At 34.6% G+C, this 16,242-nt stretch overlaps 2 protein-coding genes across 5 annotated transcripts; both read right to left on the minus strand.

Moving 5' to 3' along the window:
• Positions 1–635: 635 nt before the first annotated feature.
• Positions 636–9,646, minus strand: LOC111454209 (cyclin-A2-1-like). Of its 2 annotated transcripts, none has more exons than XM_023095592.1 (12): positions 9,564–9,646; positions 6,295–6,629; positions 5,911–6,103; positions 5,402–5,526; positions 5,197–5,289; positions 4,883–5,016; positions 4,050–4,125; positions 3,191–3,267; positions 3,048–3,081; positions 2,103–2,252; positions 1,823–1,957; positions 636–1,028 (listed from the first exon to the last, which is right to left on the minus strand). In XM_023095592.1, the coding sequence occupies exons 2-12, from the start codon at positions 6,571–6,573 to the stop codon at positions 957–959; spliced, it is 1,368 nt and encodes a 455-aa protein (XP_022951360.1). In that variant the 5' UTR covers positions 6,574–6,629; positions 9,564–9,646; the 3' UTR covers positions 636–956. The 2 variants fall into 2 exon arrangements, with proteins under 2 accessions (XP_022951360.1, XP_022951359.1); XM_023095591.1 differs by lacking the exon at positions 9,564–9,646 and adding an exon at positions 7,315–7,570.
• On the minus strand, positions 9,443–14,957 carry LOC111454210 (photosynthetic NDH subunit of subcomplex B 3, chloroplastic). 3 transcript variants are annotated; one of them, XM_023095595.1, is made up of 7 exons: positions 14,679–14,957; positions 14,463–14,576; positions 13,273–13,326; positions 12,301–12,363; positions 11,729–11,791; positions 10,779–10,856; positions 9,443–9,655 (listed from the first exon to the last, which is right to left on the minus strand). In XM_023095595.1, the coding sequence occupies exons 1-6, from the start codon at positions 14,925–14,927 to the stop codon at positions 10,821–10,823; spliced, it is 579 nt and encodes a 192-aa protein (XP_022951363.1). In that variant the 5' UTR covers positions 14,928–14,957; the 3' UTR covers positions 9,443–9,655; positions 10,779–10,820. The 3 variants fall into 3 exon arrangements, with proteins under 3 accessions (XP_022951363.1, XP_022951362.1, XP_022951361.1); XM_023095594.1 differs by having other exon boundaries at positions 9,443–9,700; XM_023095593.1 differs by lacking the exon at positions 9,443–9,655 and having other exon boundaries at positions 10,526–10,856; positions 14,679–14,956.
• Between the last annotated feature and the right edge of the window lie 1,285 nt (positions 14,958–16,242).

Consider the following 16,242-nt stretch of genomic DNA (forward strand, 5'->3'; position numbering starts at 1 on the left):
TAAAATCGTTCTGTCCCGAACATTTCCAACTGTCCATTCAGGACATTTATCATCGACCCCACTTGTAGAAAATAATTATTATGACTATATTTTTAATATTTTGACTTAAAACTATTGTTCTAAGTTCATTTAATCTAAACAATTCTACATGATCGAGTGAAAATATATTTTTTCTTTGTTAGACCTTACCTCACTTTGAAATGAATATAGATATAAATGGAGAAACTTGCCCACATGGATGCCGTTCTTATAGAGAGAGAGGCGCTTTCACATCTTCTTAATCCGAAATGACAAATGGTTGGGGAGTGGAAAAGTTTCTTTTTTTAGGGTATCCCCGAGAACAGATCCAGTGGAGACGGAGTGGGGCCTGTAGCTCGGAGGATTAGAGCACGTGGCTACGAACCACGGTGTCGGGGGTTTGAATCCCTCCTCGCTCACAACCGGCCGAAAAGGGAAGGACTTTTTCCTCTAGAAGTAAGAAAATCATGATGGAAAATGATAGATATTTAAAGGCTAGAAACAAGAGCACAAGAATGTGAAGCATAAAGTGAGGATGGTATTGATGAATTAGTGGAAGTCACGGCAAAAGTAAAAGGCCAAAAAAGGGAGTGGGAAGTCAATAAATAGGCAAGGCATTCATGGAGGGAGTAAATTCATTGTCTTTTAATGATAATAATAATTAATCATATGATGTTTGGTTGTCCATCACTCAGTTTACTGTGTTGTGTCCCCCCAAACAAACAAACAAACAATTTAAGCCTCAGTTTCCCGTTATAAATTACCCATTTCCTTTAATTACAAACCACCACTACCTGATAATACCCACATAAGCCAAACAAAAAAGACACAATTATTTAATTTACCTGTTCTTATCTTTTTTTTTTATTTTTTTATTTTTCATCACGGTTGGTTTGAAGGTGTGTCTAGTTTGGGAAAGGTCTGAAATGCCCCTGGATTTAGGTGTCTGTCTGGTTTTGGAAAGCTGAGAGAACTGGTATTGTGGGGGTTAAAGTCGCCACGCTTCCAAACTGTCACAACAAACAAGATTTGTAAGACAAGCCCCCACGTGATAATTAAAGTATGGTCTGGTCTGCTCTCAATTGCCATTTCTTTTTCTTGGGTAAGGGTATAAAATTATATGGAATTGCAATTCAATTTCAAATCCATTTCTTCCCCTCCTTTTCTCCTTCAAATTTTTTTTAAAAATTTTAAATTAAAAGAATATCCTTACCGCTAATATATGAACATTAAAGAATGAAATAATCTCCGGAGTACAGATAGAATTTCACCCATAAATTGAAAAATTATTTTTAAAATAATTTACTACTACAACTTTTTATTAAAAAAAATCTAAATATATTTTAGATTTTGTTTAGTATTATTACGCATTTTAAAAATTAAAACATATTTTATCAACATGGTACAAAATTTAAAAATATTTTAAGGATGTTTTATACATATTTTTTTAAATGTCCGACAAATCTGCCTTCTATATGTTTTTTTTGGCCTCAATCCCGATGATGGTGGGGATGAGAAGGGAAGTTCTAGACAGTAGGCACTAGTTTCTAGGCATCCTATTTAATCATACTTAAAAAAAATGTTATAAACAATGAAATAGATGTAGATCCAACAATCATTTTTGGGTTCCTTTTCCAATAATCTTTTCTATAAATCCATCGTTTCTTTTAATTATTATTTCCCGCTTATGAACATTCAAATAGTTTCTTTTAAAATTTTTCAAAATTTGGCTTGGATTTCAAGAACATGTATGAAATAAAAATGGTATTTATAAGCTTAATTGGGAAAAGATGGGAGATCTAACCTTGTGTTGTCTGTACTTGTGAAAGATGGCGTTGAAAGGGCAAGTTGACGAGTTCAATCTTAGATGTTCTAAGGCAAGAACTGGAGCTTTTAGCTGGGAGATACTGTAATTTGTATACTGTTCTAGACTTGGATTCTGCAAGTTGAAGAAATTGCATGAAAAATGTTACACTTACATGGTATAATTGAATGAATTATTGAACATTGTGAGTAACATTGGGACCCCAAAGAAGGGGAAAGAGAGAATAAGTGACAAAAGAGAACAGTAAAGGAGAACGGACCCATGGGTTATTTGGTTGATTCAGAATCCATTTGGCTAAGAACACCACAGATGCTGCCACTGCTGATGGCAGAAACCTCAGAAAGCTGTACTCGCCAAGAGTCAATTCTGCTAGATAATTCGTCAAATGCTCGAACCTGTCGCGAGGTTCCTGAAAAAAGAGTCAGTTTTGGAGTGAGTTAGCCTGGAATAGATAAGATCAAGATTGAAAACAACTTAAGGGTCATTGGATAATGTTCGTATGTAACGGTCCAAGCCCCCTGCTAGTAGATATTGTTTTATTTAGGTTTTTCCTTTCAGGCTTCCCCTCAGTTTTTAAAATGCGTTTTCTAGGAAAAGGTTTCCACACTATTATAAAAGATGTTTCATTCTCTTCCCCAACCAATGTGAGATTCTCACCATCTGGGCCACGAAGTCCCTTTCGGACTTCCCCTCACGGTTTTTAAAACGCGTCTGATAGGAAAAGGTTTCCACACACTTAGGGTGTTTCGTTCTTCTTCTCAACCAACGTGGGATTCTCACAATCCACCCCCTTCGGATCCAACGTCCTCGCTGGTACTCGTTCCTTTCTACAATCGATATGGGACCCCTACCAAATCCACCCTCTTCGGGGCCCAGCGTCCTTACTGGCACACCGCCTAGTGACTACCCCTCTTCAGGGAACAACCTCCTCACTGGCATATTGCCCGGTGTTTGGCTCAGATACCATTTGTAACAACCCAAGCCCACCGCTGCAGGTATTGTCCTTTTTGGGCTTTCCCTTTCGGACTTCCTCTCAAGGTTTTTAAAATATGAATGCTAGGGTATGGTTTCCACACCCTTACAAGGGGTGTCTCGTTCTCCTCTCCAAGCAATGTGGGATTCTCACATCATATTTCTCGTTTTTCAAAAATGGTAAGAATTTCAAAAACAGAACTAAGTTCTATCATATTTCTCGACCCAATACCTTGCAAGAAGCCGGTGCTACCTGCACAAATCTCCTGCAAAGATGTGTGTATTAGAACGACAGTATTATATGGAATGTTGACAGAGAGGGAGAGAGAGAGAGAGAGAGAGAGAGAGAGAGAGGAGCTTATGGTAGCAAGATACCTGAGAAATGTTTTTGTAGTGGGAACAGAGAGCTGAAAGTTGAGCAAGTTCAGTACTTCACCCTCCATTTTTAGTACCTGTCACATGAAATAATCGAGTAGGTGTCAACAACACATACTTGATCTACATGAACACAAAGAACATGAGAGAGAAAATACAAGAACACAAGTGAGGCAAAAATGTAACAAGGTAACTACATGCCACATATGCATTGGGCATGCCTCGAAAGGATCATCAAATATTGGTTAGAAACAGGGAATTGTGGTTATTTATTATTTATTTTTTGGGTTAACAGAGGGCGGCTTTTGCTAAAACTTGAGCAGTTTCTTGAAAACTTGCTTCCGATATGAAAGTTTGAGTATTTAGAGATGGTTTTGTTATTACCAATAATACGGTTCAGTAATAGATCGCACACCCTGTTCGCTCTACTCACAACAATCCAATGAGTTTTCCACTTTTGATGTTATTTGACGAACACTAATTTCGATATATCTATTATGGATCTCTATCCCCTGGAACCGATAAACCTTTTGGATCTTAAGCTATCTGGAAAAGTATGTTATTTCTCTAACTATTTTTCCAAGATTGGCATCATGTCTTTTAGGGCTCTTTGGGGTCACATGCTATATGGGACAACAAGATTGCATATCCATAACCTTTTTCTAAAGAATCGTGTCCGTGTGTATCCAGGTCTAATTGGCCTAAGCATGAGGAGGACAAGACAAGATTTGGCTTACAAGGAAACCACTAATGATATATATAAAGTATATGAAGAACTGTCACAAATTTGGCATATTATAAAAGGAAAGCAGGTGAGCTATCAATGTCAAATAGGGAAGCCAATTGACCAGGAGCCTACCTCTCCTCTCGTATAGGTGTTGTCCGTGATGCAGCAAAACTCTTCCACAAATGGTGCACATACTTCTTCATATTTACTTCAAGCACCAGAAAGCAAACACATCACGGGTTGCACACTATTTCATAGATGTATGGTTTTATCATTTCAATCATTTCATCAGAGAAAAATTTGAACAGAAATTTGCATTAAAAGATAAGTTAATAGGGGGATAGTTGCAAGAGGACAAGCAGATAGAAAGAAAGTTGGAGCCAAATACGTGTGAAGATGAAATCACAATGTTCCAGAGAGATCCCAAAATATTGAAAAAAATAGCAAACAGAACATACAATTAAAAATTGACTAGCAATCAAAGCATGGCTTTAATACTTCAAAACATTTGATTTGCTAATATTGAACATTAGATTCCAGTGTTAAAAGATCATGTAGAGGTACAAGCCTTCACCACATAAAACTTTGTTTCAAGTCTTGAGAGTTTAAAGTTTTTTCCACCATCATTTAATATTAGGAGTTCATATGTAACAGCCCAAGCCCACCGCTAGCAGATATTGTCCTCTTTGGGTTTTCCCTTTCAGATTTTTCCTCAAGGTTTTTAAAACGCGTTTGCTAGGAAGAGGTTTCCACACCCTTATAAAGAATGTTTCGTTCTCCTCCCCAACCGATGTGGGATCTCACATCATAAGCACTTTTCTTTACCGTTGGGGCTAATAGCCAAACCAGCAGTAACTGAGTTCAAAACTATTTATTCAGCATAAATCTTGCTAGTCAAAATATTTCATGTGAAAGCACTTTTGTGTTTAATATCATGAAATTAGTCCACGAGATTTAGAACTTACGAGGCGATTAACATGCAACTGACGCCAAGGAGTTGTAATCTATGCCTTTCAATGCAACTTTGAGAGAGAAATCGATCGATGAGATTCACGGTGAGGTAAAGTGTGTCAGAAACGAGTTTATATTCTTCAGAAACCTGAAATAGAGTTCGACCTACTTAGAATTTCAGATAAAGTGAGCTCTAACATAATTGCGTTCTTATAAAACTTCGTGGTGTTGCTAATATGTTATGAAACAAGAAACTATGCATATATTTCAACCATAAAAATGAACAAAATTCAATTTGTTTTTTCAAAGGATATGAGTTACTACTAACCTCAACTAACCAATCAATTAGAATCCCTCGCATGATTGGAGTGATATATTTCTGTAACTTCTCCATATAATTAGTAGAAGGCCTTTGATCAAGCTGAAGAATAAGACACAATAATTTAGCATATGTCATAGCATAGAGAAGAAAAAAATGCTTAAAAAAAACCTCTTTGAGAACTTGATGAAATTTTAACCATTCCAACACAAACCTCTATTACACGATTGATATCATATATGTTATGGGCATATAGTGTGCATGCTTGAGGATCTTCTGAGATTGAAACAGCATCCGATGTACCGAGATGGTTTAGTTTATCACAAACTCGAGCCTCATCTGCAAATATTAGTAATAATAAACAAAATGTTGCATAAATAATATGGATTCAACTTTGTAAATCCTTTTTCTTTTGATGGTGAAGAAAAATGTCTTTCAAGAAGTGAATGAAAATTTTGGAAGATCAAAAAGTCTAAAAAAAAAAAAACTAAGACATCAACGTCAAACATCTCCTTAATAATGAAGCTTCTAAAGTAAATGTAATTTCAAAAAGTTAACGTTCTTTAAGAAGAACAAGTACTTAAGCTGCACTTCTTGAAGTATCAAGTCTTCTGAAGTAATTTCCTCGAACTCATTAACTTTCAGTCAATGACGAAGCAGCTGAAAGTCATTGACTTCATGAAAACGTCATGATGATGAAAAAGTATGAATTAGCATTTAAACCTTTCATTTGGCAGTCTTTTAATCCCGAAGACTTGGGAAACGCAACATTTGTGCATCCTATGACAGTCTGAAACTTGTTCTTCTGTGCTGTCTCTTTTTTGTCTGGCCTCATCATTGGGAAGGTAACTTGTGATTCAGCCGTCCTTTTAATGGGTGAATCTTCAAGTGATTCGATCTGTATGACCTCATGTACCTGTAAATTTTCACAGAAACAATAAATCCCGTACTTATGTTCATAATTGATAGGCCTAAGTTAGGCACACTTCCCCCCATTTTTTCAGCTACGTGTTTGAAAGAAAACCTAAAGGAATATAGGTGCTTTTATGAATTTAAAATTCAAGCATCATGATGCAGTTCAAAATTTAAAATATGAAAAATTTGCACCTGAATTTTAGAAGCATGCAAGCAACCCAGATTATTGCTCTCACTGGACATGTTAGTAACATCCTTGAGCACTGCTCTTCTTTTGCGCCGAAGGCCAATAGTGATAGTTGTAGGAGCATTACTTCCATCCAGTTGTGCTCGTTCAGAGTTTTCGGCATGATCGCGTTTGCGCAGTTTTCTGAGTGAAACTTGTAACGAGGGTGAAGTAGCTTCCAGTCTACTCAAGGAATTAGACTGGGAGCGTGTGATTCTGACGGCAAACTTAAGTTCTTTCATCATATTCAACAGATCTTTTGTGTGTGGACGAGCAAATGCATGGGTATAACTTCAACAACCTGCAGTTGTAACATTAAAGTAATGCTCATGAAAGCACAGACCAACGCATTTAAACTGGCATAGATGATTTTGCTAGTCACTAGAAATGAAGAATGAGGAATTTTGCTCAGATATGCGCATGTAGATACAGAACCACATTACATCAGTTCATGTGCTATTGAACAAAACCAAAGTAATTTGCACTTGTATACATCATTCTTGTCTCAAAGAGCATCCAGAAAACCCCTTGCTAAATGTAATGAAAAATCAATTCCATTTTTTCCCTTGCTATCTAAACCTCACCGATTGGCTCTGCTATGTAAGCGATTTCATTTGCATTATCTGCCATAAAAATGCAAGGATCCTATACCATAAATGGAATCAATATTCCGGCCAATTAGAGCTCACCAACATCGCTTGAATTTATTTCTCTGAGCAATAGTACTATAATAGCAGGGAGTAACCAATGCACACACAAAAACAGCAAAGCTAATTACTCATTTCTGGAAAATTCATGCTAATCGAATAGTAATTCGCATGCACAGACATTAATTTCGATTACGAGTCATCCGCGCACACAGAAAATCTTCAGAGTTCACAAAACAGGAAAACTTTGAAATCAAGTAATCGCAAATGTAAGACAATGCCGCATATCGCAGAACTCAAAATAAATCAAAACGAAACTTCCACGAATCTACAACATACCGCACAAATAATCCACACGCACGCGCCAGAACGGACGGAGTAAAACAGCAACTAAGCTTACAGCATGACAGAGAGTTCCATTCCGAAAACTTCTTCGATCAGCCGGTCGGCCATAACTTCGAGTACATATAGGTGGAGTGAAGCGACGGCCATAGTCGACGGAGCTAGCATCGGAGCAACATGGCAGAGGAGCGTCAACGGGGAAGAGGAGCGGGGAGAAGGAGCGGGAAGGAAGCGGATTTTTTTGAACTCGTCACTTACCGAACAGACATATAAATATCATTTGAGTTAATGGGATGGTGACAATATAACCATAATTTATTAATTTATTGTCACTATTGGATTACACGCAACGAAGAAAAAATGTGTATGATTAATAATTTGTTATATTATAAGAGATTTATTTATATTATTTAAAATTATAAAAATTAAATTCTAATTTTTTTTTTTTTGTGAGATTCATAATTAGCATCTTCTCATAATTAATATTAAATTATATTTTAAAAGATGTAATCAATTTTTTAAAATAAAAAAATTTAAAAACTAAACTAAATGTAAATTATTTTAAAAATGTATAGAATTTTCTCACCATTTTTCACTTCTTGAATTTCTATGAGTGTCGTGGGTGAGTGTAGACGTTTAGATGATGAAGTACTCATGCCTATCCTCTTCTAGGAGCTCGAATTCTTGGCTTGTTACGAGACATTTGCAGTTTCGACCTCTTTCTCATAGAATTTTGAGATGTTCTCTTGCGCACGAGCTCATAAGCTTCAGTTTTGAATGACGTAGTAATTTGAACTTGAATTTGATTGGCGGGTCTCAACCATTTAAGTATTAACTTCACTGTACATATTCTTGAATTGTCTATCTCGACACCGACACTTTGAGTCCAATTAAAGTAAAGTTTTAGACACTTTGTCCTCAGCTCCCCTTCTCTAAGGCGGGAGAGTAAATTATTAATAATAAACGTGCTATGTGTAAATTATTATTTCAAAAGTATAATTTGATTAAGATGAGGGAATATTTGTAGGGAAAAAAACATAATAATAATAAATAAATAAAAAGAATATCTAATTTTAAAATTTTAAAAATTTAAAATGATTATTCACGTGCTACCCTATATCCTTAAAGCACTAAAACTCAAAAAGTCAAATTCAAATTTAGGCTATTAAAGAGACTATACAATTGACCCTTCTATTTCTAATTTGGAAGTATATGCTAAGAAAACAACTTACAAATTTAACCCTTTTCTCATTTGATTTTTCGATTTTTAATTTAAAAGAATTAAATTTTAAATATTATCTTGTCGATGTTTTTTTTTCCAAAATTCACTTAAGGGGGTCTTTTTAAGTCTTTAAATTATAAAAAGTAGATCTATACAACTTAAAATATCTTAGCAAATCTCGAAAATTTTAATTTTATACCTAATTCAAGATCTATTAAACATAAAGTCGAGAAACCCATCAAATACAGCTCAAAAACTTACTTCAAATTTGTGAAATTCGAACATCTAGCTTTTCGATCGAAATTTTAATTTTATATCTAATTCAAGATCTATTAGACATAAAATCGAGAGACCCATCAGACACAACTCAAAAACCTACTCCAAATTTGTGAAATTTGAACATCTAATTTTTCGATCGAAAATTTTAAATTTTATACCTAATTCAAGATCTATTGACATAAAATCGAGAGACCCATCAGACGCAGCTCAAAAACCTACTTCAAATTTGTGAAATTCGAACACCTAATTTTTTGATCGAAAATTTTAATTTTACAACTAATTCAAGATCTGTTAGACATAAAGTTGAGAGACCCATCATACGCAGCTCAAAAACCTACTTCAAATTTGTGAAATTCGAACACCTAATTTTTTGATCAAAAATTTTAATTTTATAACTGATTCAAGATCGGTTAGACATAAAGTTGAGAGACCCATCAGACACAGCTCAAAAACATACTTCAAACTTGAGAAATTCGAATATCTAATCTTCCGATCGAAGGTGGTCTTCACTAATCGAGTTATATTCAGGATGGCCAAAGTTCAAGAACGTCAGACCGGGTCGGAAAGTATAGGGAGTAGTAATTAAAAGTAACCTAAACTTTTGAATTACTAGAGCCAAATGTGTAAAAAAAAACATTGCATTTATAGATAGGGATGGTCCCAAAGGGGAGAGGTGGGTGGAGGGCATCCAAAATTGCAATCCATTTGAAAAGTAAGAGAGATTTTCAAACACTGATATTATTACCTGATTCGGAGGAGCCTAGAAGACAACAAGCTCCGCTCCATTGCTATCATTTTCTTTTTCTCCTTTTCCCGCCCTAAAGCTTTCACCACTCTGCAGCATTGTCAACTTAGAACATGGGCGCCTAATAATGCATAGCTAAACCACATAAAGAAAGAGATTAGGCAACAAATACTAATTAGACACATCCCTTGTGAAGATGAGATCCCACATCGGTTGGAGCGAGGAACGAAGCATTTCTTATGAAGGTGTGCAAACATCTCTCTAATAGACAAATTCTAAAACCATGATGCCAATGGCTATACATAACTGAGTTTAGGGTACAATATCGGCTAGCGGTTGAATTGGACTGTTACGATTAATTTTTCTAAAAATGGAATACGTCAAGAATTCATGAGACATAGAATTGAAAGTTGAAGACGTATTAGACATTTCTAAAGTCTAGGAACCTATTAGAAATCAAATAGGTATAAATCTAAAAGTTCAAGAACTAAACTTATAACTAAATCAGTATAGATCAACCATACATAGAAATAGAAATAGAGAAATTAAAATCTTTAACCTCGTATAAGCTAACGAAAAAGTGTCTAAAAGATGAAATTAAAATTCTACAAGGCTCCAATTTAAACTTTTAAACCTAAAAAGAAAAAAAAAAGGCAAAACAAAGGTAGTAATTTAAACTAAAGGTGACTTTTTCTTGTATATAAGTTATTCATTCCTTTAAAAGGGCCAATTTGGTGGCAAGGAGAATCTGTAAACATGTAAACTTTAATGACAATATAAAAAGACTTTTCTTTTTGGCCTTTTCTTCACCTTTTCCTCTCTTCTATGCTCTAATCTATCTCCATAAAGTAAAAAAAAAAAAAAACAACTAATTTTTGACCAATTCCTTGGTGCTAGTGAATTGTGCAGCTACTTTAATCCAAATAGCATCAATTAGTAAGCCAATTGGCCACACCTGCGCATTAATCCAAAACCAGATTCATGAATCTTCAACTTTTTCTTCCCTTCACAATCCTATGACATAAATGAGGTGCTAAGAGTGTGGGAATAAACAATCCATGCGCCAGTATTAACACTAATAAAAGACTGAATCTCTGTTTTCCAGCTAAGTTTCTCAAAATATACAATTTCAACTTACATATAATGGTGGTAAAGCAGAGTCAAGTGTGTGTGGAAGGGCTAATATTTGAGTGTCGAGCCATAGTTTTGTTATACCTCGACTTTGCCACAAACCACAACATTAGATGCAACTCTAAATCACTTCTTCCATTGTGGCAACCTTTGGACCACAACCTGTAACCAATGGTCCACCTAAATTAATGAGGGTGCAGTAACGATGGAGAAAGGACGAAGCGAAAAAGGAGGAGAAATGTAATTGTCGCTATGAGATTCCAAATATTTGGATTCTATAAGTTATTGTCTAAGTTTTGTTTGATAACCCTTTAATTTTGATAATTATTTTGTTTTGTTCTTGACAATTAAGTTTATAAATACTATTTTTGTCACAAGGGTAAATTATCTATGTCCCTTTTATAAAGGAGAAAGGGATTACACATATATCTCTAAACTCCTCATACTTCAACAATTTTTCTAAAATTTTCCTGTTTAAATGTTTAGCAAAATCATACCAAGATTTGAAAATTCAAAGAAATGGTTTTTAAAAACTTTTTTTTTTTTTTTTAAATATTGACTTGGTGTTTTTATAGAAGAAAAACTTGGAAGAAAATATTGGTTTTCAAAAGTATAAAACTAAAAACATGATATTATCAAACGAGGTTCTAGTTTTTGGTTTTTGAAAATTATACACATTAAAACTTATTTCTTCATTTAAAATTTTACTAACATATCAAACTTTTCTTTAAAAAAGGTGAAAAACATAGTAAAAGTGTAAAGAAACAAGCACAATTTTCAAAAACAAAAAATTAAACCGGTTAAAATTAGAAAATTATATATAAAATTGAAGGTTAAAATTTTATCCCTTCATACTAAAATTGGCCTCGTCATGCGCCAGAAAGCTTGCCTTTCAGCAAAAGGCAGTCTAATCATGTTGAGGAAATTTATGGCTATGATGGATCTTATATATTCGATGCAATGATAGAAGGATTGTCCTAAAGATCTGAACAGTGAAGCAAATAGGCACCAAGATGATGAGTTCTTGAAAGTACCTTGCCAGAGTTCTCTTTATTGCCAACAATTGTCTGACAAGCAAGCCTCCAACTTTCGGGTTTCTGAATTATCACAACTGATTAATATTAACAAATTATGAATGATAAACTTGTAGAAAACACGATAAAAAACTCAGGCTCTCGGCACCATTTCAGAAAGTTCAAGTTAATTAATTGAATTGTCCTAAAAATTCGTTTATACTTGCTTACGTGAACTAGGATTTTGTTTGGCCCAACAAGTCCCAACAAGTAGGCAGTAGACTTTAGAACAGTAAAGAAACAGTGATGTAGTTAGATCATACAGTTTCGGGGGTAATATGTTTTCTTATTGTACCTTTAAACAATGATGTAGAGAAAAAAGTCTATATTGGGAACTAATTCAGAGCTAATAGGCAACATAACATGGAAAGTACCATGGCGAGTCAAAAATGTTTTTAAAAAAAACTTTACACATGGTCTCGTAAACCCCTTAGGGGTTGCGGGGTATTGATATTGAATCCGTATCTGCTCAAATACAAAAACCACAGAGGTTGAGAAGGAGAAATTTATGTCTCAATTATTATCTTGCTTACCTTCTTCAAATAACGAAGTTCAGTATTTGTTCTCTCATTCAATAGATCTTTCCCATCAATTATCTGCACAAGAAGATTAGAGACCTTCATCAGAAATCCAGTTCTTTGGATTAAAAAACAAGGTTAAAGGACATGTTTGGCTCCATCAATTTAGTCTATGAACTATTGTAGGTAACGATTTAGTCTATATACTTTCAAATGTGCAACAATTTAGTCATTGAAGTTTAATATGAAAGAATTTAGTCTCTATGACAAAAACTATTGTTCAAATATAGTGAGATTCTTTTTTTGCATATATAGATTGATAAACTGATTAGGGACCAAATACGATTATAAACTACCAGAAACAGATGGTTGCATGATAAAAAATAGATACTTCATCTTGTCGAAATCTTTGATTGTTATAACTTTTAAAGTATATAGACCAACTTGTTATCTATCAAAGATCGCCGACTAATTTATACAAATTTGAACGTATAAAGACTAACCCACTACATATTAAAGTTTAGAAACTATATTAAAATGGATGGACAAAAAAATATTTCTTAACCTAAAAACCCGCACAAATATGTCCTCTGCTTTAGATTTTCCTGTGCCTATAATCATGCTCAACAAGACATGTGATGGCAGTAAGGGGGAAAAAAATTAGCTATTCATGAAGTGTATGATGAAACCAAAAAACGGCACCAAGAAATTTTCATCAAGATTGTGCCACCCTGTTATTTCGAACAATAAGATTATTTAGCGTGTCTTTTCCCACATCACAAAATCCAGTTTTTTAGCCTAGGAGTGATCTTTCTACTCTCCAAATTTCTAACCATTTACAACATTGGCACCATGTGTTCTGCTTTTCTTGTTCTGTTTATTAGAGGCAGTGTCATTTTATGTACTTCACCAGTTGGGTAGCAGAAAAAACAAGTCTCAGAGCAAAATTACTAGAGCTTTAACTACAAGGAAATGCCACAAAACTACCTCGACAATACAGGTCCCGCAGCTTCCGCCACCACCACAGTTCATCAATTTCCCCTAACAACATTTGGAGTATTTCAGTGACACGTTATGCCAGAAAACACACGTGTAAATGATCAACTAATTACAACGTTGAGATTGTGGAAGTTGATAAACTACGTTGAATTTAACAATTTGTTAATTATTTGATACTTTTCTTACCTTACGGATCGAAAAATTGCACAATGCCCAACCAGTAGTTATCAATATTAAATAGGAAGGAAATGAAATTACATGAATTTAGACTTAAGGGCATTTTGCTCTAATTCCATGTTAAGTCACCATTTCAAAAACAATAAAGTATTATCGATCTCGGTTGGGGAGGACAGCAAAACATTCTTTATAAGGGTGTGGAAATCTCTCTCTAGCATACGCGTTTTGAGAACCTTGAGGGGAAGTCTAAAAGGAAAAGCCTAAAGAGAACAATATCTACTAGCGGTGGGCTTGGGTTGTTACAAATGGTATTAGAGCTAGACACTGGGTGATGTGCCAGCGAGGAGGCTGAACCCCGAAAGGGAGGTGGTCACAAGGCGGTGTGCCAGTAAGGATGTTGAGTCTCCAAGGGGGTGGATTGGGGGGTCCCACATCGATTGAAGAAGGGAACAAGTGCCAGCGAGGACGCTAGGCCTCGAAGGGAGGTGGATTGTGAGATCCCACATCGGTTGGGGAGGAGAACGAAGCATTCTTTATAAGGGTGCGGAAACCTCTCTCTAGCATACACGTTTTAAAAACTTTGAGAGAAAGTTTTAAAAATCTTGAGGGAAGTCCAAAAGTGAAAGTCTAAAAAGGACAATATCTCACGGAGTTGGGCTCTTACTATATATTTCAAGGTGATCACTCCAGTCTTTTGGTTTTACAGGATTAAACTATGAAAACTTTATCGAAATTGTTGAGAATAAAGGCTGAATTGTAAAGACCAGAGTTTATACCATGGTTCTACAGAGACATGATGATCAGACAAAGTAAGGCATTGTTCTAAATATGGAATTCAGTAATAGCAGCTCAAATTTAGTTGCAGGTTTCAAGGAACAGTCATCGTGTTATCCTATTTGTTGCGACGGCTAATTTTTGCAGTGTTAGGGCAACATACAAATCGGTTCAACAATAGTCACAATTCATAATACACTCCGTATCGTGCAGAAATTAAAACTTACATAAGGGGCGTACAACTCGATCTTGTTATCCAGCATTATATTCCTCAAAAGCTTCTCGCCGCTTATCGCCTTGGCCGTGTTCACCGGAAACGATCCGTCGCTTCCCGGCTTCGGCTGTTTGCACCAAAGAACCACAAACATCAAACAGTCACAATCCAACAAAATCAACGGAACTAAACTCAAATTACCAATAACGAAGTCGTTACGCGTAGTTACCCCAAGAAATTCCAGTTCGATTTCAGGCTTCTCAGGCGGACTCGATATCAATGGCTCCGAAGAATTTGAAGCGACCGAGAGCGGGAGCGTCGGTTTCCGATTACGGAAATTTCCGATGAAGCATCGACGATTCGCACTACCGGAGGGGAATTCCACCGGCCGGAGGGACAGCAAGGTTGTGGTGACGTTCAGGGATGCCATAGCATTATCCTCCTCCTTCAGCTCGACCAGTCGGAAGTTCTGGGTCATTCATCATTTACCTCCGTTTCTTTTCTTTCCCTCCTTCGTTCGTTAATTCACCGCCGCGAGTTTTTAGGGGTAATTTCGTAAATTCATAGTGTCATTGCGGCTATTTTTCAAAAAGTGACTTCTAGAGACGGCGGGAAGTTGTGTGTAGACATGCCTAGACGGCATCCTTTTGTAAATTTAATCTTTCAATTTTTTTTTATATACAATAAATTTATAAATTTTAAAATACTTAAAATAGGATAGAATCTTATTTACCTTTAGTAAATATCTAAAATAACAGTAAGGGAATGACATGCCTTGACACTAAATCTTTATATAGATACGGGTAAATTAAGAAAAAAAAATACAAATTTTGGATAAATAATCCTAAATCTCGAGATAGACACGGGTGTGTAAGTCCAAGTTCGTTCCCGTTCTCTAAATCCTCCAACCAATTAGACTCTAAAAGATATCCATAATTTTCCATATCCCATAGACACATTCATAACAACTCTGTTCAATAGTTTTTCTCACTTACCCGCTACTTCTCCTATCGTTTTAATTTTAAACCTAAACTTAAAAGTGTCTGAAAGAAGTTTAGAGAACGTTAAAATAAAATATTAAAAAAATAAATAAAATGGTATATGAAAAAATTAATTATTTAGTATAAATTATTGAATTGGTTTGGATGATCCATTTTTGGATAAAATTAAATTATCCAAAAATGACTTTTAACCGTTAATGGGCTCTTATGACGTTTGGGCTATGTCTAAAAAATGGCCCAAATAACTATTTCTCGAACCATATTTCTCAAATATTAATTTTTATGAAAATATTTAGCATTATTTTGGCTAACTTTTTTTTATTATTTTTCTTTAAAATTTACTTTTATTATTATTATTATTATTTATTATTCAATTATATTTAAATATTATTTCAATTGTCTGAAATTAAATTTTTCCCTAGATTTTTTCATTTCTGTGTTCCAACCTCAAGTATTTTCAAGCATTATCTATCGATTATTAAAATATATATATATAGAAATAAATAAGAAAATATATTTTTTAAAATATAATATTTTCAAGTATTATCTCTCAATCATTAATATATATATATATAAAAATAAATAAGAAAAAATATTTTTTTTAAATATAATATTTCCAAGTATTATCTATCCATCATTAAAATATATATATATATATAAAAAAAAGAAAATATATCATTTTCTATCAATCATTTTCCAACTGTCCCCTCTCATATATTTTGAACATAATATTTATTCTCTTTCATTACTCGTCTTTTCTTGTCTTTGACGTATAAAAATTTATAATTTATA

Source organism: Cucurbita moschata, unplaced genomic scaffold (genome assembly GCF_002738365.1).
Source record: "Cucurbita moschata cultivar Rifu unplaced genomic scaffold, Cmos_1.0 Cmo_Scf00016, whole genome shotgun sequence".
Taxonomy (NCBI): domain Eukaryota; kingdom Viridiplantae; phylum Streptophyta; class Magnoliopsida; order Cucurbitales; family Cucurbitaceae; genus Cucurbita; species Cucurbita moschata.